This window comes from Ursus americanus, chromosome 4 (genome assembly GCF_024610735.1).
Source record: "Ursus americanus isolate L20-20 chromosome 4, mUrsAme1.1.p, whole genome shotgun sequence".
NCBI classification, from domain to species: domain Eukaryota; kingdom Metazoa; phylum Chordata; class Mammalia; order Carnivora; family Ursidae; genus Ursus; species Ursus americanus.
In genome coordinates this window covers 9,334,126-9,359,352 of record NC_142130.1, presented here as the reverse complement: position 1 = coordinate 9,359,352, position 25,227 = coordinate 9,334,126, and the positions used below count along the sequence as shown (strand labels likewise).

Sequence of the window (25,227 nt, the reverse complement as noted above, 5' to 3'; positions counted from 1 at the left end):
ATATAACTTTGCCAGCCCCTCACCTGTCCACAGCTTTGGGTGTAAATCAGAGATGCTCTCTCTAAATTCACTTTTATTGCCTTCAAACAGTCCTGCACCCTTCCCGAGATTTTTAATTTTCCTTCGTGATCAACTTATATTATTCCATGTTTCTCACACCCAACAAGCCCTGAGTTCATGAGATGGCTGCGGACTGGTGCTCATGAGAACTTGAGAGGGAGGCTGAAGTGAAGCCTAATTTTAAAATTCCTCATCACTATCTTGATGTGCCCTATACAAATTGGTGGCCCTGAAGTCCCATCTACTCCTCGAGGTCAGGAATATGGGTGTTCAGCACAGCGTCCTCTGTGCCTGGAACACAGCATGTGATTAATAAACCTTCCTCTCTGACTACGGTTCAGATGAGAAAAAAGGAAGAGCTGGAAAGGAACATGAGGAGGTGGAATTTAAACTGCAAGCCTATAAGATAAGATTTACATAGAGGAAAGTAAGGGGAAAACAGCGCTCAAAGAAAAGGGCCTGCGTCTTCCAGCAGATTCCTCACTGCTAAAGGCCAGCCTGTGTCTTCTTGTTAACATCCCATTCCAATTTTTCACGACTCTAGAGCTCCTTTGTTAGACTTTCGGGGGAGTTCTTGAGAGAACCCCACTAACTCGTCAAGGTTTTAACTACTTACATGATTTATTCACAATCTCTCTTCTCCATTTAAACATGTTTCCACTGGAACATGTAACCAATGGAAAGGTTCAACCAAAGAAGGGAGAACTACGTATTTGTCAATTGACTGATGGCATAGACACAAAGACAGGCAATTATTCATTCATTCCTCAAGTCTTAAGGCTGGAAGGGACCTTCAATATCTAGTACATGTTACCCACAGTGTGGTGACCATTCCATCAGTAATATTTGGGCTGATTTTAGAGAGTCTAGGAATGAATTTTTTTGAACTTTCAAAAGGATTACATAGTTATTTTACATTTTCACACATACTAGAAAAAATATATATGCTCGCATGAATCTAGTGATTAGTCTTAAATTTAAAAAGTGAGTCAAATTAAAGAAAAAAAAAACATCAGGACTAGTACAGGTGCCATGACTCATAGTCATAATTAACTTAATATAGCCCTTGGCACATACGAGCCATTAGGCAAGGGCTTTCCTCACATGAACGCATGTAACCCTCGCAGTGACCTTCATTTTACAGATGAGGAAGCTGAGGCACTTGATCGAGGTCACATAGCTAGAACTGGGAGAGCCAAAGTTAGAAGTCAGGTAGTGTGGGCCCGGGGACCGTGACCGTGGCCACTACACTAAATACGTGGTATAGAAATAACGGAAGTTGGAGGAACGCTAGCATCATCTAGCCCTCCCCACTTCTCCCTCTCTCAGCTTTACAGATGACAAAACTGAGCCTCTGAAAGGTCAAATAACACGCTCAAGGTCAACAGGAATAACGGGAAGGTCGTCACAGGGCTACTATTAAAACCCAGGGTCTCCACGCTCAGCTCTGCAGCTGGTACCTCCCCACCAGGGTGCCCCTGAGCTCTTCTTATTGCATAGGAAGGTTTGAGATGCACTTTGTGCAGATTAACGCCTAACGTCGGGGCTGGCTCCACGCGTGCACAGCCTCTGCCGTCACACAGGGCCCCACGTTTGGTCGAATGCTCCGCTGCTGCTTCCTTGAATTCTTAACAACTTTTTTGTTTCTTAACAACTTTTTAACAAGAGGCTCTATGGTTTCATTTTGCACTGGGGCCCAAAATTATGTCCCCAGTTCTGCATTATATCTGTGGTTTCTGGAGCATCAGGGGCATTTTGCAAAAGTGGTAAGGTGGCAAGGACCCTTGCCTTTGGAGTCAAACAGCCCAGGTTCAAATCACAGCTCTGCCACCCGCACGTCTTGTGACTTAGCTCCTTTGCATCTCAGTTTACTCATCTGTAAAAATGCAAATAATTCTACTGGTCTTGATCTGGTTGCTCTTTGGGGCTTCAATAAGAAAAGGGGTGCCTGGATGGCTCAGTTGGCTCAGCATCCGACTCTTGATTGCAGCCGAGGTCATGATCTCAGGGTTGTGAGGTCGAGCCCCGTGCTGGGTCGTGCTGGGCTTGGAACGGGCTTGGGATTCTCTCTCTCTCTCTCTCTCCCTCTCCCTCTGCCCCTTCCCCCTTCTCTCCCCCCCAATCAAAAATAAATAAATAAATAAATAAATAAATAAATAAATAAATAAATATTTAAAAAGAAAATACTGGGGAAAATAACATGAATTATTTCTTTCCTGCCTTTCTTTTTAAAATCTAAAATGATCCATTGTCCCCCAGACTAGCTATCACATGCCAAAGCACAGCACGAACCTGTTCTGACTCCGGCTGCCCTCCCGGTTATCAGGCAGAAGAAAACTCCCTGAGAGCCTTTTGTCATCTTGCTGATGGCATAAACTGCAAAGTCGTTCCAGAAACGGAGCCTCCCTGATATGGGAGATGTCACCCTGCAGCCTGGGGCTGGCCAGACAGAGGGCACGGGAGCCCGCAGCTCAACACGCACCCAGCTGCTAGGCACTCACTAATTGCATTGGCGTCACGGTCTTTGAAGACTGGTACGCGAGTGAGCTTTGCCCAGAACGAAGATTCTCAATCTTGACTACGCAGCAGAATCATCTGACTGCTTCTGAAATATTCTGTGCCCAGGATCCCCCCTCAGAGATTTTCTGAATAAATGAGTCCGGTGTGGCCAAGTACTGGGTATTTTTTAAGCCTCCCCAGGTAATTTTAATGGGTGGTCGGGTTTAAAATGATGTAGTGGTTCTCAAACTGTGGTCCCAGACCAGCAGCATCAGTATTACATGGGAACTAGTGAGAAATGCAATTTTTGAACCCCACCCCAGAGTCTCTTGAGAACGATTTAGGTTTTAACAAACCCTACAGATTATTCTGATGCATGCTCAAATGTGAGAACCACTGACCTAGAGAGAAAAATAAGAAGATAATTTGTAAGCAGGGTAAATAATTTAATTACAAGAACTCCATGTTTTCCAAAAACAATTTTTTGCTCATATAAAATGTATCCATCCCACAACCCCAAACTGGCTTATAAAATTTTCAGTGCTTTCATAGAACAAAGATCCCACCTCTAAGCTTCTGCGTCTCCAAAATGTCAGATTTTTCTTCTAAATTTCTCTATTCATAGTATAACTTTCCTGGGGAGAACAGTAGAGATATTTTTAAGTGGAACTTCTTATGAAACATCAGCTACTTTTTAAAAAGATTTACATAGTTAAGCTGAGTCATAACTTGATAATCATCTTGGGCACATTTTTTTAAACCAGGCTTCTCTAAATGAATCTTAATTACAGCATTTTTCTAACAATGTTTGGCTAAGCTTTTGACCTTCAGATGAGCACGACTCAGAGTAAAATAAGGCACAAGTCCCAACAAGATTACTCAGCGCTTGTCTCTTTTCCTTCAGACAAGAGAAATAACACGCATAGCAAGTGTCTGATAATCCCAACAAAACGAGCACAGAGCAGCTTGTTTTCCTTTTCTCTTAGCTGGTTTTGTAAGCTATGGGGTTGGGCAGAGTCTCAGGGAGTCTGAAAGTAACAATGACCAGTGATGACACTACTCAGTGTCACTTTCCAGCTCGACTGTCCCTGTGGGACTTTATTAGAAAGGAATCATCTGGTAGACCAGCTCATGGGCCCCCTCACCCCAGGGGCTACCAAGTAAGGAACAGAGAGTGATCTGGCAATTAGCTTCATAAATCTTCTACTAAAACATAATTTCCAAAGAGAAGACACACCTACGGTCTTTACCTGCACTACCATTTGAAAATCCTTTTGGAAATGGACTCAAAGCAGCCATTGTCATGAAGGAAAGAGGAGGGAAGGAAGGGGGCCATGAATTGGGGGCAGAGAGGGCATCAAGATAAGTCAACTCCTGAGGATATGTCCCATAAATAAGCTTGAAATTCTCTTGTAGGCAGAGGAGAAAACAACTGGCAACTCCATCAAATCAATCATGCTCAAAGGGGCCAAAAAAAAAAAAAAAAATGATGAAGGCCAGGATGAGGATGGCAACAGGGCCAGGGCAATTCCAAGAAAGAGGGGATCACACTACAGTCAAGGCTGCATGCTGGACAGGGGCTGTGCATGGAGAAGATGGCCTGGTGATTCCCGGGGTTCTACGCCCAGCGGCCCCTGCAGTATTGGCTCTCCTTTGAGACAAAAGAATGAAGGGAAAGGGGGCCATGGCAGAGAAAAAGTCCCCAGAACAGGTGTGTGCAATGCTCCTGGAACACACTCAGAGCCATGACAGAGGGAGCACTGCGCATCCTTCCCTCAACATTACATTTCTAAGATTCATCCAAGCTGTTGCTTGCGGTTTTAAGTTGTTCATTCTCCTTGCCCGGCTAGCCTTCCACCGTGATAATAATATACCATTCCAGTGCCCATGGACATTTAGCTGGCTTCCAGTCTGGGACTGCTACAAAGAGAGCTGCTATGATTCTTAATCGTGGTTTTCGGTGGACACATGGACACATTTCCCCGGGGTTTCTGTGGAGTTAGAAGTAGAATCGCTGGCTTAGATTATTGGATTTTTTAAAAATTCCTTTACAAGATTGCCTTCTGTCTCCTGGCAATTATAACCACTCAAATAAAATAAGGGTCCCCAGTTCCATTTTGCAGATGGGAAACTGAGGCATAAAGTAATGTGACTTTATATTTGATCAGTCGGAGAGCCAGGGAGAGAATCTCCACCACCCCCCAACTCCCCATTCAATTCGAGCCTGCTCTTCCTGGCCACACCAGATTAAACAAACCCTAATTGTTATTATAACCAACAGGGCTTGCGGCGGTATTTTAAAAACTAACCAGCAAAGGGGGAGTTGGTAGGGATTGCAGTGGGTGGGAGGACACCTTCTCATTACCATCCAGTCTTCCTTTCTGCATTGGCAAATGTCTGTTTTGGAAAGCTGATCCCGGGGTAGTAAAAATAAAAAAGCCTCTGGGCATAACAAAGTGCCTCAGTTATCTGCGGCGGGCAGGGCTTCCTGCTGGAAAGCGAGCCCCAGGAAGGGTTGCTCCACCCAGCCTGAGGTCAGGTGGCCCACCGCCTCTGGCCCGGAGCCTGTGACTGCCTACAGAGGACAGGAAGCTCCCAGGGGACGCTAGAGATCCGGCAGCCGCTCCTCAGCCAGAGTCCCCACCAGTGGGGTCAGAAATCTGCTGGTACTGTCTGTCTCCAGGTCACCCGGGCTCTTTTTCCGAGTGGGGTTTTTGTTCAAGGTTTTCCCCCATAAGATCCAGAGACACCTCCCCCCCCTCCCTCCCCTCTCGCTTGTAGGTTTGGGGTCATTGACTTAATTTGCACAGATGGACCCACACAAGAAGAGGTAATGGGTGTTTTGCCCACTGACGCTCAGGTGACCCAGCATCTGAAAGCAAGCCTGGCGTTGCTAACCCTTCCCTGGAGGTGCCCGGGTGGGTGGGAACGGCCATCCGTTAAGACTCAGTATATGTAAGTTGAAGCGCCGTTTCAATCACTGATTTATTAAGCAGGTCTTAACCTCTCTGGGATGACGGACGAGAAAGCACTTTTTACAAAGGGTCTTACGTTCACAGAATGTTCTACATAAAGAAAGCCCGTGAAATTGCCAAAGGCATGATTCTTCATCTTGTCTAGCCTCTCTTGGGCACATTCTCCATCAGGGAATTTCTGTCTGGAAGAAAAGCCAATGCCTCCTTTCAAATATTTCCCTTTGCTGCAAACATCCTTTCACAGGACTCACTGCCACTACCTTTGAGCGGGGCTGGCATTCGGCCCGTGTGCCGGCTACAGCCATGTCTGTTTTGCAAATATTGAAACACTTCTGTGCCTACCGCTAACTAGTTGCTGCCCTGACTGTCTCCTCTCCTTAAGATCCATCAACTCAAAAAAATAACTCCAGCCCAGCAGGAGAGTCTCCGAGACGCTGCTGCAACACGAAAGCGAATTCCCTTCTGATTTCGAACACCACATCCGCCTTTCACGCATGACAGCTAGAAGATGTATAACTACAACGCAATGGATCTACATTTTTTTTTTAAAGATTTTCTTTATTTGACAGAGAGAGTACAAACAGGGGGAGTGGCAGGGAGAGGGAGAAGCAGACTCCCACTGAGCAGGACCCCAGGATCATGACCTGAGCCGAAGGCAGATGCTTAACCCACTGAGCCACCTACGTGCCCCTGGACCTAAATTATTAAGGAACAGCAGGATTAAATATGCAAATATCAATTAGCCGTCTCATTCTTGAGGCTTGGTTCCAAATGACTTCTGTCTTCGGCGGAAAACAAATCCTCTCTCAAAAGATAAAACTGCCATCTGTAAGAGTTTACGGAAGAATATGATGCCAGTCCCAGGGACGAATAACAGTGCCCGAAAGCTACCAGGCAGTAATAGCCTCCCTGGAGCGAGTCTACAGCCTCATAAGGTGAAGAGTTCTTCCCCATATGCTTCATAATTCAGGGAAATTTTAATACTTCTGGATATCAGATAATATTAAGGAGTTATTCTTAGTTTTTAGATGCGATAATGATACTAAGTTTTTTTAAGTCTATTTTAAAGATACATACTTAATTATTTACAGATGAAGCACAGGGTGGAAGGGATTTGCTTCAAAATCATCTAAAGAGCAGGGCTCAGGGGAGTGCGTGTCAGGAGGGAGCTAGCGATGAGTATATGGGGTTCTTTATACTATTCTCTCCACTTTGTTATATGTGTGGAATTCTTTAAAACTAAAAAGCTAAGCAACATTGTTTTCAGTCTATGCCCCCGAGCCACTCCTGGTAGGTGAGATACACCCTGGATCAGGACATGGAGAGCCCCTGAAGGATTCACAGTCCCACCACTAACCGTGTTGCTGTGGAAAATCTCTTATTTTGTCTTATGCCCCAGTTTCCTGTCTGTGAGATGCACGTAATCCTAACCTTCCTGCTCCCTGCCCCCCCTCCACACACACACACACTCTCTCTCACTCTCTCTCTCTCTCTCTCTCTCTCTCACACACACACACATTCCCAAACAGGCTGGGAGGAATCTAAACAAGATAACATGTATAACATTTTGAACTCCTTGGGAGAAAGGTACAACGTAAATAATGCATCAGTAGGACTTCAGCACCCAGAAGTGTTGTGTGAAGTTCAGTTTAGATGATTCAGAATTCCCAGAATCCCCACAGATTTTTCAGAAACTACCTCATGCTTAGTTTTCTAAGCCAGCTGGAAAAAAAGAAGCAGAAACAAAACACCCCGCTTCTACACAGGAGGCTTTTAGCAGCTCTGTTTACTCCTCCACACAAAGCCTTTGTTTATGTGTGACAGATGGTAGTAAATGCTTCTCTCCTCTCTCTCTCTACCTCCCTTCTACCCTCCCTCCCTCACTTCATTTGACCCCCTCTGTTTCTTTGTCCCCCTCCATTTTTCCTTTTCTCCAATCCTTGGTGCCTTACACCACTTGCCTTGAACTTACTCAAGGGCCAGCAGGAAGGGTCAGGCAGAACGCCAGACCTTTGCCCCAGCTGACCATTTATTCCATCAGGCCACATGCGAGTCACTTCTTGCTTCAGAGCACTCATATTTGAAATATAATTATTTTTAGGAGCACCTGGGTGGCTCAGTCAGTTAAGTGTCTGACTCTTGATCTCAGCTCAGGTCTTGATCTCAGTGGTGAGTTCGAGCCCCACATTGAAGTCCATGCTAGGCATGGAGCCTACTTAAAAAATAATAGTAATAAAATAATAAAATAATTTTAAAAAGAAATATATATATTTTTAAGCTTCTTTATTTGAGAGAGAGAGAGAGAGCATGGCAGGGAGGGGCAGAGGGAAAGACAGTCTCAAGCAGACTCCCCGCTGAGCTCAGAGCCCAACTCGGGGCTCCATCTCACGACGTTGAGATCACGACCTGAGCCAAAACCAAGAGTCGGATGCTCAGTGGACTGCGCCACCCAGGCACAGCGAAATATATTTTTGAAGACAAAATAACACACCTTTGAAATTATAAGGAGCTCAGAGCAAACATTAAAAGGCCCATAAATATTTACATGGCAGATTTCCATGGGTTGCTTTCTCAAAGTAATCGTACTTAATGCATTCATGCAGACACATGTTCCTTCAGACGCAGTCATTCCCAAAGAACAAACGTAGACATAACCTCTTACTCAATACATACTGTGATAAGCATAGTCTATAAACCAGCCTGCAGGGGGGAAGGGGGCAGATGTGAAGGACGGGGTATGCAAGAGACTTCTCTCTATCCACATGGAATGCTGTTGGCTGCCCGCGGCCCGTTTCCCAACCTGTTACTTTTTTTGTAAAACGATGGTACTCAAACAGATCTATAGACTCTTTCCAGCTCTAAATATCTAGGATTCTATGAGGCTCTTGGAGAATTTCCATAAATCAATCTGCCTGACACCACCACACCTGGTGCGGGCAGGGGAAGGTCTGTCAGAATAGACGTCAAACCAGTGCTTGAGTGATGACCTGTGTGATGGCTGAGCAGAGAGCTTAGGGACAAAGGGAAAAGGAAAATGAATGATATGAAGTTCAGTAGGGAAATAACTCACTTATAAATAGGGTCTGAAAAGGGGATCAGGTGGAAAGAATTGATGTAAAAGATACCAAGCAGGAATAGGAAGCAAGATTTGACACCTGCCTCAATGTGAAAGAGAAAAGATAGCAAAAAAGCAGAAAGGGGCAAAAAGAGGTGTGTGCCTGTTGATCCCACCTGCCTCCTGAAATTTATTCTCGGGTCTCAAGCATGCTTCCAATGGAGGCATTCTCCAAGAAGCAGCACACTGGCCCTTTTAGAAGGGGCCTTAACTCGGTGCCTTGTCCTACACTAGGGTACTTGGCTACTCCCCACTCCCCCCCCCCCAAGAAAGAGTAGAGATCCATGTTCAGAAAAATGAAGTCGCTATTTGAGAGTAGCTACATCTGCAAATGATTAACTCTAGGATTTATTACCAATTAGGGCTATAAATCTCTGCTTACTTTGGCTCCTGGAAAGTTGATTTCACTGGGGGATGGGGCAGGGGGTGAGTAGCAAGTCATTTGAGACAAAGAGGGAGAAATCCAAGCTTAAAAAGACACACTTCAAATTCAAAAGGAGCAGGATTTCTCAAGCACCAAAGAGGAAAGCAGAACTTGACCTTGTGGTTCTAAGCAAACAGCTGTGCAGATGCCTGCAGGGTTAGCAAAGTCAAACGGACTAGTGCCACTCAGAAGAGGGCGTCTGAGGTCTGGAAGGGGGTTGCATAACTGAGTGGCATCTGGTGGACAAGCCCTAACACGACTGGTGTTGGCAACAGAGTACGTGGCTCGGGGGCTTCATGTTCCTGATCTCAGGGATTCCCAGTCTTGGCTGACCATTGGACTCACCTGCGAAGCTTTAAAACATACCTATGCTTTGATCACACTGCAGACCAATTAAATCAGAATCTCTAGGGGGGAGCCTTGGGTGCAAGGGCGGTTCAACAGCTCCCCAGGTGGGGCGCCTGGGTGGCTCAGTCAGTCAGTTAAGCGGCTGCCTTCGGCTCGGGTCATGATCCCAGAGTCCTGGGATCGAGCCCCGCGTCGGCTTCTTGCTCAGTGGGGAGTCTGCTTCTCCCTCTGCGTGCCACTCTTCCGGCTTGTGCTCTCTCTCTGTCAAATAAATAAATAAAAATCTTAAAAAAAAAAAAAAAAACTCCCCAGGTGGCCCTCCAGCTGAAGCCAGGGTTGAAAGCCACTGCTTTTCTCATTTCATCCTCATGGCAGCCCCGTGTTATAGGTACCCTGACTATCATGAAGAGAAAATGAGGCACAAAGAAGCTAAGGAACTGGTCCAGGGCTCCACGGCTAATAGTGATGGAGGCAGGATTTGAATCCAGGCCTCATGCTCTTAATCATCGTGCCCTATGACCCCCCCCCAAGGCTATGGTTCTCAGCTATTCCAAGCCTTGAGCCTCCATGAGCTTTTCAAGACAGAAAATGTGGGTTCTAAAACTATTTTTTCATATTTATTTATTAATATTGAGAGAGAGAGAGAGCATACATGAGCAGGGGGGCAGAGGGAGAGAGAACCCCAAGCACTGAGCAGACCCTGAGATCACAACCTGAGCCAAAACCAAGAGTCAGATGCTTAACCAACTGAGCCACCCAGGTGCCCCCAAACTATTTTTATATGTAATTTCAAAAAAATTATAATAGAAATGAAACATTAGCCCTTATTAATGCTCCATATTAACTAGGAAAACAAGTTTCTTCCCTGTGCTTGGAATGACATCAACTAAGGAGGTTGCACTGGAAATTTCACGCTCATCAGGAGTTCTCATTCATTCATTCAACAAACATTAAGCGCCAGTTTTCTGCAGAGTCTCTAAAATAGAACCACCCCGTGCAGATAAATCATTCAGTAGACATGCTAAGGGCCGTAACAGTGGCAGGGACCACTCCGAGAGCCCACAGATGAAAGTGAACAGCTCTGGGTAGCGGTAATATAACACTCCTTTGGTGAGTGAAAAAAGGCAAAGTAAACCATAGGACAGTGTATGCGCATTGCTCAGTGGTGAAATACAGATGGCATCCCTAACCGGGGGTGTGGGGATAAGAAAATGCTACAAGAAGGTTGGGGACCCACTATGGGTGATGCACAAATATTTAAGTCAGGGCAGAAAATGCAAATTCCTAGTTGGCACCTACCTGAGTGTAGTGAACAGGGAGGTGGGGACAGAGGTGACTAGAGAGCCCATATTCTATCTAAACAGGACACTAGTGCTCACCTCCAGCCACGACTGCCAGATAGGAAATTGGGAGTAGTGTCATCACGTCTGACGTTTTTAGGGGAAGCTGTAATTACAGGTTGCTTAATGCAAGATATCCCAATTTTTAAATGACGTCTAATTCGCGTCTTTTCCAGACACGGTGTAGACCAAAGAAAACACACCCCCCGCTAGCTCTGTCTTCACCCCTGAGCATCTCCCCGCTGGCCCCTGGGTCCCAGAGCAACTGCTTATCCGCCTGTGCCCTTCCCTCCCTGCAGGAATGCTCATTTACTTTGGGTACGGAATCTGGAACAGCACCCTGGAAATCAGCGCCCGAGAAGAAGCCCTGCACCAAAGCATGTACCAGCGCTACGACGTGGATGACCCTTTCTCGGCGGAGGAGGGTTTCTCCTACGCCACGGAAGGCGAGAGCCAGGAGAACTGGGGCGGCCCGGCCGAAGACAAAGGCTTCTATTACCAGCAGATGTCAGAGGCGAAGGCCAGCACCCGGACAAGTAGCAAAGCGAAGGGCAAAAGCAAACACAAACAGAACTCAGAGGCCCTGATTGCAAATGATGAGTTAGATTACTCTCCAGAGTAGGAGTGAACACCCAGGAAATGTGTAGAAGTGGTGGTGATTTCTTTTCAGTAACTTAACCCGTGGGCTAGAGGGTGAAAACATTTTTGGCTCTCATTTCAAAAGTCCAGCCTTCCCCCAGAGTCAGTCCCCAGTCATAGCCTGTCATTTGCTACTTCGCTCTGCAGGATAGTTCTGTCGAAGGGTTTAACCTGGGTTTCATCACGGATCCCCTTGTAAAAAAAAAAAAAAAAAAAAAAAAACTAAATCAGAGGCTGCACGAAACTCTGTCTACCATCAGAGCTGATGGCAGCAAATGTCTCCTGGCCTTTGCTTTGCTGGTTGAATCCTTTTGCTTCTTATGGAGACCCCAGGAGCAAGGGGCTCACTTTTGGGGCCACACTGAGGCTGCAGCTCCTCCTGGAGATGTGCCAAAGCAGGGGGGTGTGGGCACGAGGCAGCATTTCCGCCACCGGGGCCACACGGGCAAAGATGCTCCGAGCACGCCCTGCTGAGAGCTGCTCCCTGAGGACGTGGGCAGGTGGACATTGGCACTTCCTCAGCAAGCAGCGCTGGGTCCGGAAATCTCACAAAAACGAATTCATGCAGAAGACACAGGTTTCTTTTTATTCACCAAGGTTCTCACAGTCTCCAAACTATAACTTCAGGATCCAGCAAAGGTTAAGGACTCTGAGACCATTTCCCCAGGGGTCTCAGATTTACCATAAAGCAGTCTTGCAGACCCAACAATATGGTAAGAAGCACCATCAAAGCGCTACTTTAATGCCCAGAAAAAAAACTGAATAACCATCTCTTGCCGTGAAGGCCGGAAGGGCATTGGCAGAAATTAACTCTCTGTCATACCTTTCCTTTTACCAGCCTCTAAGCTCCTGCTGAGAAAATGAAAGGGGGCAAAGCTGGAGCATGATTTCATGGCATTAATATGCCTTGAAGAAGCAGGCCGTTTGTTTTCTAATCGGATAAAAATCTTTACAAGGAGAAGTGACCCAGCCACTGAGATCACATTGCAAACTCTATTTCAGATTTCCAAAATTATACATTGTGTAGTTTGTTGAGATTTGCTGCCCCTGGAGCGGTAGGGGCTCCTCTGAAAACGTAACCGTGGAAGCTCAGCTACTTAGGTCATGGCATTCCGAGAGATCACGTTGCACTTCGGAACCTTACTCCTCCCGAGTAGCTCGCTTTCAGATACGTGTTTTGTCTGTTATTTCCCAGGGCAGGTCACCGAAGCCCAGAGAAATACCCACCCGGTAAGGTCTCCATCAGGCCCTATGAGGGGCTCTTAAAGGCATTTTCTCAGAAATAACCTAGATGACAGAATGTACGGCAGGAAAATCACATGGCTTATCAATTCTAACTCTTGGGTCCCGGGGATTCCCGGCTGCCCTGACACGTGCACTGGAGAACGTGGAGGCGCAGTTTCCATCCAAGCTACAGTCTTTGTGGGGGTTTCCTGAAAGGGGGGGCAACATAGCCAATTTCTTGCCTCTCCCTCCCGGATCTAGCATTATGCCAAACGTTTTCCAGCATACGCCGACTAATGCAAAGTCTAGTCTTTGTTCCGGGTTGAGGTTCACGCCATCGTGGCATGCCTTAGGGTTACGGAGAAGGCGAAAGTCCATTTTCTTCACTCAGCGAACACTGGCTGAGACTGGACCAAGTGCTAAACGATGGGGATAGAACCAAGTGTAACGTTCCGCCCTTGGGGGCTCCCAGAGCAGGGAATGAGCAGCACCGGCGCCTGACAAACACAGATAAAACCACTGAGGCTGACAAGTCCTCCTGGCGATGCACTGGGCTTTACTCTAAAAAAAATAAAAGGTCAGTTGAAACTTGTTTAAAAAAAAAAAAATGCTTGTAAGTAAATTGCATATCACCCCCACGGCCAATGAATGCCAGTAAATTCAAGTAACTCCTATTTTCCAGAACTTCTTTTTCCTGGGCTCGTTTTGTCATTTTACTGTAATGCATGGCAATGCTGTGTTTTCTCTTCCCTAAATTTAACCCTAAAGCTACAGTGCTGGTCTGTGAAATATATCTTTGGGGATGAGATGTGGACTGATGATCAGTAATTTTTTGTGTGACTACAAAGTTTTGAACTAGTTTTGAGACCCAACAAATCTGCCTAAACTAAATATAATGTGTGAAGCCTGAGATATCCAGAGAGATGGGGTGGGGCTATAGTCATTAAAAATGTCCAAGAAGAAATATGGGTGTAAAATAACAAAATCTGAATGTGGGTGAAAGAGCTCCCTTTCAGTAGTGAGGGTGAAGTTTTAAAGTAACAATAGTTGGGTGGCGGATGTATGAAATTTCTGTAGCATGAGGAGAGAGAACACAGTATAAACACCACTGGTATCGATTCTGTGAAGACCCTATGAACCGCTCTGGTTCTGGAGACATTACTCCCAAGTAGTATCTTCTTCTTCTTATCATCTTGGTCTCTTTATTTCTCTGAAGTTAGTCATCTCCCTAGCAATCTTGGTTTTAAAAAAAAAAAGTATGATTGGGAAATATTTTTAAGGTAAATTGACATGTTTTTGCTCATGTTTCCCAGCCTCTGTGAAATGGTCCCAGATTTCACAATGCAGTTTCAAATACCATCAATTACTAGAATGATTATATTAGTGTCTCCTAGCAATTTTCTCAAGACCGCATTAGTGGAATTGCGTTAAAAGTAAGATCACCTTATAATTACCATAGAAACTTAGCCTTCTTGAATGGAGTCCAGGGAAGACCTACAGTCTATTGAATTCTTTTCCAGGGAGGTTTCACTGTGTGAATTAGTAGTGTGGAACCAATAACTTGATTTTTCTTTTTGGTGATTGTATTCTATTTATTGGTACTCTGCTTCCTTTCAGAAGGATTTCAAGGTGGCTATTAAATTCATATAATGCAAAAATAAGTGAGGAGCTTGGGTAAATAAAAACAGAAATAGAAAGGATAAGACGAAGCTAGAAGTCTGTTTAGTGCACATATGCAAAATCTTGGTATGCATTGCGAAATTTGCCAGTGAGGGGGAACTTGAAAAATAATGGAATTGTTGGTAACGACAAGAAGAAATACTCCTATGATAAGAACAAATCTTTCCCCATGAGGGCAGAGAATAGCATAGATCACTGAAACCCACATATAAGCCCCAGACTTAGATTTTGCCAGCTACGTGTGCCCGGCATATAGAGAACGTTCAATAAATATCTGATGATCGGATGGATGGCTGAATAGACAGATGAAAAGAAAATGAAATATCATTTACTCAGTAATTTTTTGGGGAGTCCTTATCTGTGCTATGGCCTAAGACATGGGGGAAACAGGATATATAAGACATATAAATAAAAACCATAACGAAGTTGACATGTGAGATGAGGGAGTTACAATGTGCAACGAGAGTTCAAATATGGAAAAGACCTCCTTCCATTGGGAAAAATGATAGAGAATGCAGTCCTTGTGTCGATCCTGTGGAATGGGCAGAGCATCTCCCCCAGGTCGAAATGGGGGAAAGGCTTGCCAAGTGGAGAATCAGCATGAGTGAGGTGGAGACAGGCCGACAGCTGTCTCTGACTAATAATGTGGGAAATTGCTTTCAAGGGAAAGCAAGAAGCTGCTAGTTCGACGGGAGCTTAGGATGAATGCATGAGTGATCTATGGAACAGTAAGAAATAATGCCGAGACGGTGGTGAGGGCTTATTCACAGATAGACTTGAACAGCGAACTAAGCTGGCTGGCTCCCCTTGGGTGGGGAGGCACCGGGAAATGATGACCGTATGAATCAGGGAGGGCTATGCTTTAAGAAGCTGAGGCAGTGGCTTCATCCACCTGTGTAAGGAGCCAACAGATCACATACACATTTCGAACTGATTTAATATGTTGAAGGGAAAAAATATCCAAATTAAAGCAATGTATGATTGATTCTTTTTTTGAATCCTGTCTGATTTCATCATTAACCTAGGAGAAGGATAGCCATTTAACATGGAGACAGAGAACACGAAGTTATCCACAGCCGCTTTAAAACTTTCTACAGTAGGTTTAAGCAACCAAACCTAAAAATTTTTCCTGTCTAACTCATCTAAAAAGTAAGACCTCAGCTCCAGATTTTACTCAGCTTGAGCGCAAGGCCACGTTGAACTGGTGAAAGGAAATCAGATGATAGAATTAGGTGAAGAATCCAATTCCACTGCTTAGTAACAAACTAACAGCTAATCAAATGTCTACGTAATGGCCATGATGTTAGATATACAAGGGGGGGAAAGTTGGTGAATTTAACAACACATTTGTGTAGATATAAACCCAGCAATTATTGGGAAACAAAACACGAGCTCCTTCAAAGCCAAGTGTCTTTCCCCTATTCTCCTGAAAAGGACTGATAGACCTGACCTCCTTCACATCACATTTGTTGGAAGTCTATAAGGGGATACCTTTTCTCTGCATTATAAACAGAAGCTACAGGAGTTTGAGAATTGGCCCACGAGACTAGAAGAAATGGCTGTCCCCTCTCCCCAGTTTTTACCAGGGACTGAGATGTCCGTGGAAGCCCATGGAGGGTCAGCCGCAGGTTCACCTAATTTTGTATCTCAGAGTGGAGAAGTCAGAATTCAGGGAGCATGTCCTAAGCCAGAGCTAGGACACCAACTCACTGAACCCAGGCAGAGTTAATGGCCCCCTCTTGGAGGTAAGCTTTCAGGCTATCGAAGAATCCAGAGATGGCCTTAATTTCTGATGCTGGCAGGGAGGCAGGGGAGAGAAGGAAACACACACTCCAAAGCTTGCCACTAGGCCTGCATGAGAGCACCCCATCTTTATGCCATGTGGAACAAGACTAGTCAAAGAAGGTGTTTCTAACCAAAATGTTCAGGGTGCCTCGGTTTCTTCCGCATGCTTGTATCTCCCTGACACCGAGGACCCGTTTGTCTTCAAGGGCCCTTTGAAGTCCCTAAGAGAGAGAGGCACCAGCTGATAACCACTGACGGTCTGGCCGTGAAAGAGCTGATACTTGTAATTAAACGGCGGGCAAAGCCAGAAACCGCATCCCAAACCACAAGCCCCGCAGCAAGCAGGAACCCGGATGCTGTTCATCAGAGTGGACTCTGAATTTCTCAGTTGGAATGGTGATGGGGAGCAAAAAGCCCCTTTCGTGTACATAACCGTTAGTCTCGTGTCCACTTTTTTTCTCTGCGACTTCAGAGGAGAAGCTATTGTCATCTCTTTTCCTCCTCAGGAGCTAGGGCTTGCTAAATTGCTTTCCTCTTCTCGCTCGGCTTGAGAAACACACGCATCATTCTGAAATACCGAGGCAGCTGCCTTTTGTCAAAATTCTCACTCTAAGAAAATGTTTTTTTCTCTTTTAGGACTTAAAGCCCAAAAGGGATTAGTGGAAGTTTTGCAGCCCATCACAAGTGAACATAATTTTGCAGTATCAACTAAAATAGGGTTAGAAACCATTGAACAGTATTCTATATGCATGGAATTACGAAATTCATAGAGGACTTTCACAAAATCAGCTTTGGGCTTGACGTCTTCTGAAAGCAGGTAGCTGTAATTTCTTACCCCCGGAGAACATTATTTGTACATTCTGGTACAATAAGGAGAGAAAATGGCTTTGTGTAAGAATTAGGAAACAGAGGCAGCCTGGATTTTCTCATCAGGGACTCCTCTGTGCTATTTTTTTTTCCCCTACGACGCTTTCCTAGCACTGACATCGGTGACATTGGCGAAAGAGAATTGTGGGTCACGTACATTTCCCAGGAAGCGCAGACGCTGAAGGACCGTGTTCCTTCGGAGAGCGAGATGAGGAGAGTGCCCCCTGCACGTCTCCTCTCCTCGTGACTGGTGTTGGCAGTTGTCAGTTCACTGGCCTCACTCCCTCGTGCTCCTGGAGGCGAGCATCTACACCAGAAATCGCCAGCTCCCCAAAGCAAAGACATGCTATGTGAATGCTCTGGTAGCACAAAAATACCTCCACTGTCTGGGCTGATAGAGGGGCTGCAGGTTTTAAGAGAGCAGATATTGTCCTCCTCCATGTACTTATACCATCTAACGACAGCACTCGACATTCTAGCTTTTCTCACTGTGGAAAAGAAACATTGCTGTTTAATCCATATCCAAAGTTATAAATACAGCTTGTAAATTTTACTAACTTGTTACCTTTTTGTTGGGTCCTTGAGAAGTACAACTTGCTTTTTGCAGATGGTAATTTCTAGTGTCTTTCTCTGCTATTTTTTTTTGTATGAAATTGCTGTATTTGTTAGAGTTTGTTCGTTTTGTGGTTCTTAATTCCCATTGGTGCACTGTACAATGGGGTGTTGTAGTGTATCGTTGAGAAAGAAATACTATGCCGATACGTTATGAAGTGTGTTTTATTTTCAAATGACTGTGGTGTTGACAATATATTGATTTATCAAGATACTAAGGGAAAATTCTAAATTTACCAAAATGTGTATATTTTAATAAATGCATAAAGCTTTATTGTGTGCCTTTAAATTTAAAAATGGGTTATAAAGAAAGTCAGAAACAAAAGTGTCTTACTATAAAATATCCATAGTAATGTAAAGCTTTTACACGAAGACTACCAAAAGAAAAAAAAGAAAGAAAGAAAGAAAGAAAGAAAGAAAGAAAGAAAGAAAGAAAGAAAGAAAGAAAGAAAAGAAAAGGAGCTTTCCCGTATTTTGTTAACCTTAACCAGTACCTGAAATCTGATACTTTCTTTCCATTCTAAAATGGAGATGAATAAGTGAATCTTGCCTTAAATGTTTCAATTGTCCTTTGTAGAAAAGCCAGATAAATGAGCTCATTTCTTTTGGAACTAATTGCATTATTGTGGAACATTCGTTTTCAGAATAAAAATATTTTAAAAATTACAGCTAATCGACTATTAAAATTTAAATTTGAAGAAAGTCAGTGCCATCCTACCTTTTTAAATTCACTTTATTTCCATGAAGAGAAAAGAAGTTCTTCTTTAGTGCGCTCTTGGGAGAACAAGTGACCCAATCTCCCTTTGACCATTTTCTCCTGGACTCTGTCCGGGACCCCCACTACACTGCCTCCTGAGCTACCCTATTCCCAGGACCGGCTCCTACCCACAGCCGCAGCCTGGCCCTCCACCCTCAGCACCGACCAGCATTCCGATTCATTGCCCCCATTCATTTTAAGGGCAAATCGGAGGGACATTTCCGCCTACAGAGAGCATCTGTGGTGGCTTATTTTGACTTTTTGGCAGTACAGTAGCGACATCTGGAGAAAAGGTGAAGTTGGTAGAGCTGGGTCACATAATGTCACACCCCGTGAGCTCCGAAGAAACTGCCGTGTCTTTATTTTCTACAACGCGTTGATCTCCCTTGCAAAGGTCTACCTGCCTGAGTAGCAGGGAGAGAAAAACAAACTAAATATATTAATTTGCAGAATCACAGTCATCTTCCAGTTTTAGTCTCTTTTTAGATGATTGAGTCTGTTTGGGATAAATGCTCAGTCTTTTGGATTTCCTCCCTTCGCCCTTGCTTCTCTCCAAAATGGCATTTGGGAACAGAGCCTATAGAATCTCAAAGAAGTTGGGGGGGGGGTGAGTAGAGGGGAGGTTAGGGGAGCAGATGAGAACTAGGGTGCTGTGGGCCCTCCACTGCTGCAGAATGGCCATGTGGACTGCTCCCTACACAGGGCACCACCGAAGAACTGACCCATCCAGCCATGTGCGTTTCAGGATGACATTCACTTCTAAAATCCACAAGTCTGGCATTTAACCCCAGTTGTGAAGTTCCTTGCACACAGATGCTCCTTTGTATGATTCCGGGCCCCTGCTGGTCCACCAAGCCCTCAGCACTTTTGCTTCAAAACCCACTGCATCCCTTCTGAGACTGGGCAACCAGCAGCACCACGTCAGGCAAAAGTATCCAGCTACTTCCTTCACGAATGATATACGGTCATTTCTGGACTCATCTCATTGATGCTTACAGCCCATGATCGTGGCTTACAGCCTGTGGGTGCGGCAGCCTGCTCCCGAGAACAGCTGCTAACTTCCCGTAACTTTTGTGAGTTATACGCCTTGTCATTCATTCTTACTGGTGGAAGAGTTGCCCATTTGCCTATTGACAAACAGTATCCAAGGGGAGCCACAGGACAACCTGGAACGGGGGATTACCAGGATCAAAAGTAATTGGATTCATATTCCAAAATACAACCTCATTACACGGGTCTTGATGTTGAAAGGTTACTTAATAACAAGTGTTAGTGAAGAAGTGGAGAAATTGGAACCCTTACACACTCTTAGTGGGAATGTAAAATGATGCAGCCCCTGTGGGAGACAGTGTGGCTATTCCTCAAAAAATAAAAATAGCATTACCATATGATCCAACAATTCCACTCTGGCTCTGTCTCCAGAAGAATTGAAAGCAGGGTCTCCAAGGCATTTGTTCACAGCAGCATTACTCACAGTGGCTAAAACTTGAAAGCAACCCAAGTGTCCAACAATGAATGAATAGATAAGGAAAATGTGATATATATGTGTGTGTGTGTGTGTGTGTGTGTGTGTGTATACACACACAATGGAATATTATTCAACCTTAAAAAGGAAGGAAATCCTGGGTGGCTCAGTTGGTTAAGTGCCTGACTTCAGTTCAGGTCATGATCTCAGGGTCCTGGGATTGAGCCCCATGTCAGGCTCCATGCTCAGTGGGAAGTCTGCTTGTCCCTCTGCCCTTCCTCCCCCCCCCAATCATGCTCTCTCTCTCTTGCATGTGCACGCTCTCTCTCTCGCTCATTAATAAGAAAAATTTTTATTAAAAAAAGGAAGGAAATCCTGACATATGCTACATCATGGATAAACTTTGAGGACTTTGACAAAAAGGCAAAGACTGTATGACTCCACTTATATGGGGTACCTAGAGTAATCAAAATCATAGAGGCAGTAAGAAGCGCAGTAGTTGCCAGGGGCTGGGGGGGTGGGGAGAGTGGGGAGTTATTGTTTGATGGGTATACAGCTTCAGTTTTGCAAGATATAAGAGTTTGCAAGATGGGGCGCCTGGGTGGCTCAGTCTGTTAAGCGTCCCACTCTTGATTTCGGCTCAGGTCACGATCTCAGGGTGGTGAGATCGAGCCTGGCATCAGGTTCTGTGGTAGGGGGAGTTTGCTTGAGGTTCTCTCTCTCTCTCCCTCTCCCTCTGCCCTCCCCATTCTCTCTCTTTCTCTCTCTCTCTCTCAGATAAATAATCTCTTTAAAAAAAGAGTTCACAAGAGAATGGAGTAATGTTTATGCAACAATATGAATGTACTTAACACCACTGAGCTATACACTTAAAAACGGTTAAGACGATACATGTCATGTATATTTTACCACAATTTTTAAGATTGAAAACAATTCAAAGGTTATTCAGACTATCAAAGCTACTTTACAGGAATTTTCTCCTTAGGCCATAACTCGAAACCATTTTAAAAATTAAATACCCCATTGGAAATGTAAGGGGGGCACCTGGGTGGCTCTGTCACTTAAACGTCTGCCTTCGGCTCAGGTCCTGGGATGGAGCCCTGCATCGGGCTCCCTGCTCAGTGGGGAGCCTGCTTCTCCCTCTCTGCCCCACTCATGCTATCTGTCTCTCTCTCTCAAATAAATTAAAAAAAAAAAAGGAAATGTAAGGGACCCCCGTATCCCAAACATGAAGCTGACAGGTCTTCTACATTTTATTTCCGCCGGGCAGTGAGAGCCCTTTCTGTGTCCAGCCCCCTTCCTCTCCTTTGCCCACATGCCTCTCTTCCCTTACCTGAAGATAGGTGTTTTCCATTCTCACGCTGGCCTCAATCCAATCAAGAAAAACTCACAGCTATGAGGCTCAGAAAGGAAACCACACACACACACCCCATTTCTATGACCTAGAAATTTGAATTCTCCAAGCTTTTATTACATCTATGTGTAAGCCTGACGCTTACCCACCAGAGCCGTTTAGAGTGTTTTCAGAAATGGGCGAGCCCTCTATAAGTCAGTTAACTGGCTGGGATAAGTACAGTGGCAGGCTTTCCTTCAGAGAAGGGAAATACAAATGATTTGTGACTCTAATTAACTTCAAACACAGCAGCAGGAATACAATTTGGCACGGAATCCGAAGAGGAAATAGTCCATCTACATTCAATTCTGGTGGTTGGAAGACCGTAATTGAATTTCCTTCCTAGCAGAGACACTCCTCACAGGGCAGGTGCGGCGGGGGAACGGGGTTTCCTAGCACTGGGGTTTCCCTGTTCTACGAAGCTCTGTATCCAAAGCAGCCCCTTGAATGTCCTGGAAACGGTTCAAGGTGTGGATACAATGTCCTCAACTCTCTCGCCCGGCCTTGTCAATCTTGTGCAAAAAGGTGGAGATTGGGCTCACCAACCCCATGAAAGGGCGTGGGAAGGAGATAGGCTGTGAGCCTTGAGGACCAGCAGAGGGAGGGCACCCCTGCCCCTATCTGCTCCCTGACACCAAATGCTTCCACTGGAAACAAAGTCTGACATTCCTCAGTAAGAAAGAGCTCTTTCAGTTAACTCCCCTGGAAGAAGGAACACAATGTCTTAACTCCATCAGGTTGAGATATGAATGACCGATATTAGTTCCTTCTCAGAAAGTGAATTTTCACTAGTCGTGAGAAAAGACTGTGGGGTATCTGGGTGACTGACACGGGGTTGGGAGATGCCAAGAGGCGAAATGGCACAGATGGGAGACACCAGGGTCCCAAAGACACACTTGGCCCCATTCGCTTCACAGCCTTGCTGGCAGCTAGATCTAAACACATCAAGGGCAGGAGATACCCTAAACCCGCCCTGAACTGATGTCCCCAAGATCACTAAGACAGGACAGATGGCAGGTGGGGTGCAAAGAGGCTTGGACTGCCAGAGACCTTATTCCGGTCCTGGCCCTCCATGGCTGGCTCTGTAAACTCTCTTTTCTCATCTGTAAACAAGAAGTTGACCCGTAAACAAGAAGAGTGAACAGCCCTCTCTTGCCTCCTGCTGCGCCTTGGCCCCTAGGGCAGAGCCTGGGATGCAGGAGGCGTTCAAAGAATATTTGTTGAGGGACTAAATGAATAGAAGTTGAGTTTTCCTTCACCCTCCGGAAGCCCTCCCTACACTTTTGCCAAAGTGGAGAACAATTTCCAATCACCGGATTTAAATATTTGACAGTTCACCTCTCCGACGGAGTTGAGATCCTTTAACTCAATTTTTTAGAAATTGATCCTAAGAAAATAAATCATCAGAGCTATGGTCAAAGGTTTATGCCAAAGAATATATCTATAATTACAGGGAGAAAATACCTAAAAATCAGGGGCGCCTGGGTGGCACAGCGGTTAAGCGCCTGCCTTCGGCTCAGGGCGTGATCCTGGCGTTCTGGGATCGAGCCCCACATCAGGCTCTTCCGCTATGAGCCTGCTTCTTCCTCTCCCGCTCCCCCTGCTTGTGTTCCCTCTCTCGCTGGCTGTTTCTGTCTCTGTCAAATAAATAAATAAAATCTTTAAAAAAAAAAAAAAAGAAAAGAAAAGAAAATACCTAAAAATCAAAGTTAACTTAATGTCCCCAAACAGGAGGTTGTTTAAATAGTCTGTAATTGTAGAACTCAGTACCATACAGCCAACTAAAAATGTGCTCAGAATGTTTCATGACATGAGAATCTTCATTAATTGTTGAATTTTAAAAGTCGGATGCAAAGGTTGTGTGTAGTATGTCTTTAGTTTTGAAAATATATGTATTTTATACACGCATAGCAGAAGATTTAGGAGATTATATGACGTGTTGACCATTGTTACCTCTGAGAAGTCTGATGTGGGGTAATTTTGTATTTTCTTTTTTATACTTCCTCTGTTTTTTTCCAAATGTTCCTTAAAAAATATTTTACTTTTATTTGCAGAAATAAATTTTATTTCCTATGAGGGCTTTTCCAAATATTTGCCAAGTCCTAGATGGCAAACCAAGAAAGGACCCTGACTAGCTTTCCCCCAAGCAATGACACAAATAATAGAAGCTATCCTCTGACTGCATTTCTCTCTCTGCACTGGCATGGATATTGAGGATGCTTCTATTTCTTTAGCAGAGGGGAGCCATACTCAAGTAGAGTTCATTAGCTTGGGTACTTGGCTCACATATAAATTGTTAAGAATTAAACACTAGTGCTAATTGGTTCCACATTTCAAGAATATTAAAAGACATCATAATTTTGAAGGACAAATGCAGATATTTGCATATGTCGTTGTAAATATTCAGTTCAATCCTTTTACCAAGTAAAATGTGTGCCAATATAACTTTGTGTTGCCTTGGGGATACTGCCTGTCACACAGAAAATGATCAATAATTATTTGTTAAACTCGATTGAACAGAATTTCACCCACACCTGCCAAAAATATGCTTATTTTCAAAATGTCCATACTGTTCATAATTTATAAATGAAATGTATCTTTCTCTAAAGTCAATCCTCTACTTAAAATCTCCACTGGCTCCCATTTGCCAATGGAATGCAGCCCCTCCCAGGCAATACCTCATCCCTATCTCCAGGCTCATGTCTAACCCTCCCCCAAACGTGCTGTATTCTGACCCCAATAGACTCCTGAACGTGTTTCTAGGCACATTCTCTTGCCCTCTTGTGTCTTTCTGAATGTCCTTGACCCCCCTGTCCACTCAGCAAACGCCCATTCGCCCATTCGTCCTTCAGCTTCTCTCAAGTGTATCCCCTCCCTGAATTTCTGGAATTTAACCCCTGCCTTACTCACTCATCCCCCAAGCACACATTCCTGTAGCATTCTTTTTTTCTTAATGTATATAGCATTTTACATGTTGAATACAGTTCTTTGTTTATATGTCTCTTTCCTACTATAGATCAGAAGCATCCCAAAAAAATATAAAAAAGACAATGTTAGAACTATTTTTCCAAAATTTTTAATCTAAAAAATAAGAACAAGAACAAAATTAAGCCTTATATTCAATATGATTATAATGTATAGTAATAAACAGTAATAATATATTCAATGTGTGGGACATAAGGCTTAATTTTATTTGTGTTATATTGTGTAGGGTGGCTTACTGTGGATTGTGTTGAACCCCATATTCATCAGGCCATCCCTCTGAGGGTCTAATTGTCATCTGGGTCCCTAAAAGTTTCCAGGACAGAGGACCCTCTTCAGTGAGCAGGGGGGGACAGTACTGCCCTCACCCCCTCATCGTTTCATTCAGGTTATGATATTTTGTTTATTACAAACACCCATTTAGGTGGGTTTATAGATTGCATTATCTATTTTTATTGAACTGACCCCACAAAAAGAGCTAGTCATTTAAAAAGATTCCTACAAAGAAACCATAGAAGAGTCAATTGGAGCAAAAACAGTGAAGCCAAAAGTACAAAAGTTTGCTATCTAACAAGAATTTAAAAACAAAATGCAGGGCTCCTGGGCGGCTCTATCGGTTGGGCATCTGCCTTCGGCTCATGATCCCAGGGTCCTGGGATGGAGCCCCACATCAGGCTCCCAGGGTCCTGGGATGGAGCCCCACATCTGCCTTCGGCTCATGATCCCAGGGTCCTGGGATGGAGCCCCACATCATGATCCCAGGGTCCTGGGATGGAGCCCCACATCAGGCTCCCCGCTCAGAGGGAGTCTACTTCTTCCTCTCCCTCTCCCCCCGGCCCCGCCCCAGTTGTGCTCTCGCTCTCAAATAAATAAATAAAATCTTTAAAAAATAATAAAAAACAAATAAAAACAAAATAAACATTGTTACTCTGTGATCCTATAACAATTCATGAAGAACAATTGCTTTCAAAGGAAATTAGTGCAATGGAGTGACTATTTTGAAAAGAGATATTTGGACATGTATATAATTTTATTACTGAAAATAATAGGTCTTACTAGACA

The 25,227-nt window shown here is 44.5% G+C and overlaps 1 protein-coding gene across 1 annotated transcript in view; it reads left to right on the top strand.

Annotated features, from left to right (window-relative positions):
* SLC7A14 (solute carrier family 7 member 14) overlaps positions 1-18,236 on the top strand; it is a 55,074-nt gene extending 36,838 nt beyond the window's left edge. Inside the window, exon 7 of the mRNA XM_045788634.2 lies at positions 11,061-18,236. Coding sequence (XP_045644590.1) covers positions 11,061-11,383 — 323 coding nt within the window. The 3' untranslated portion in view covers positions 11,384-18,236. The remainder of the gene's footprint in view (positions 1-11,060) is intronic.
* Positions 18,237-25,227: the final 6,991 nt, after the last annotated feature.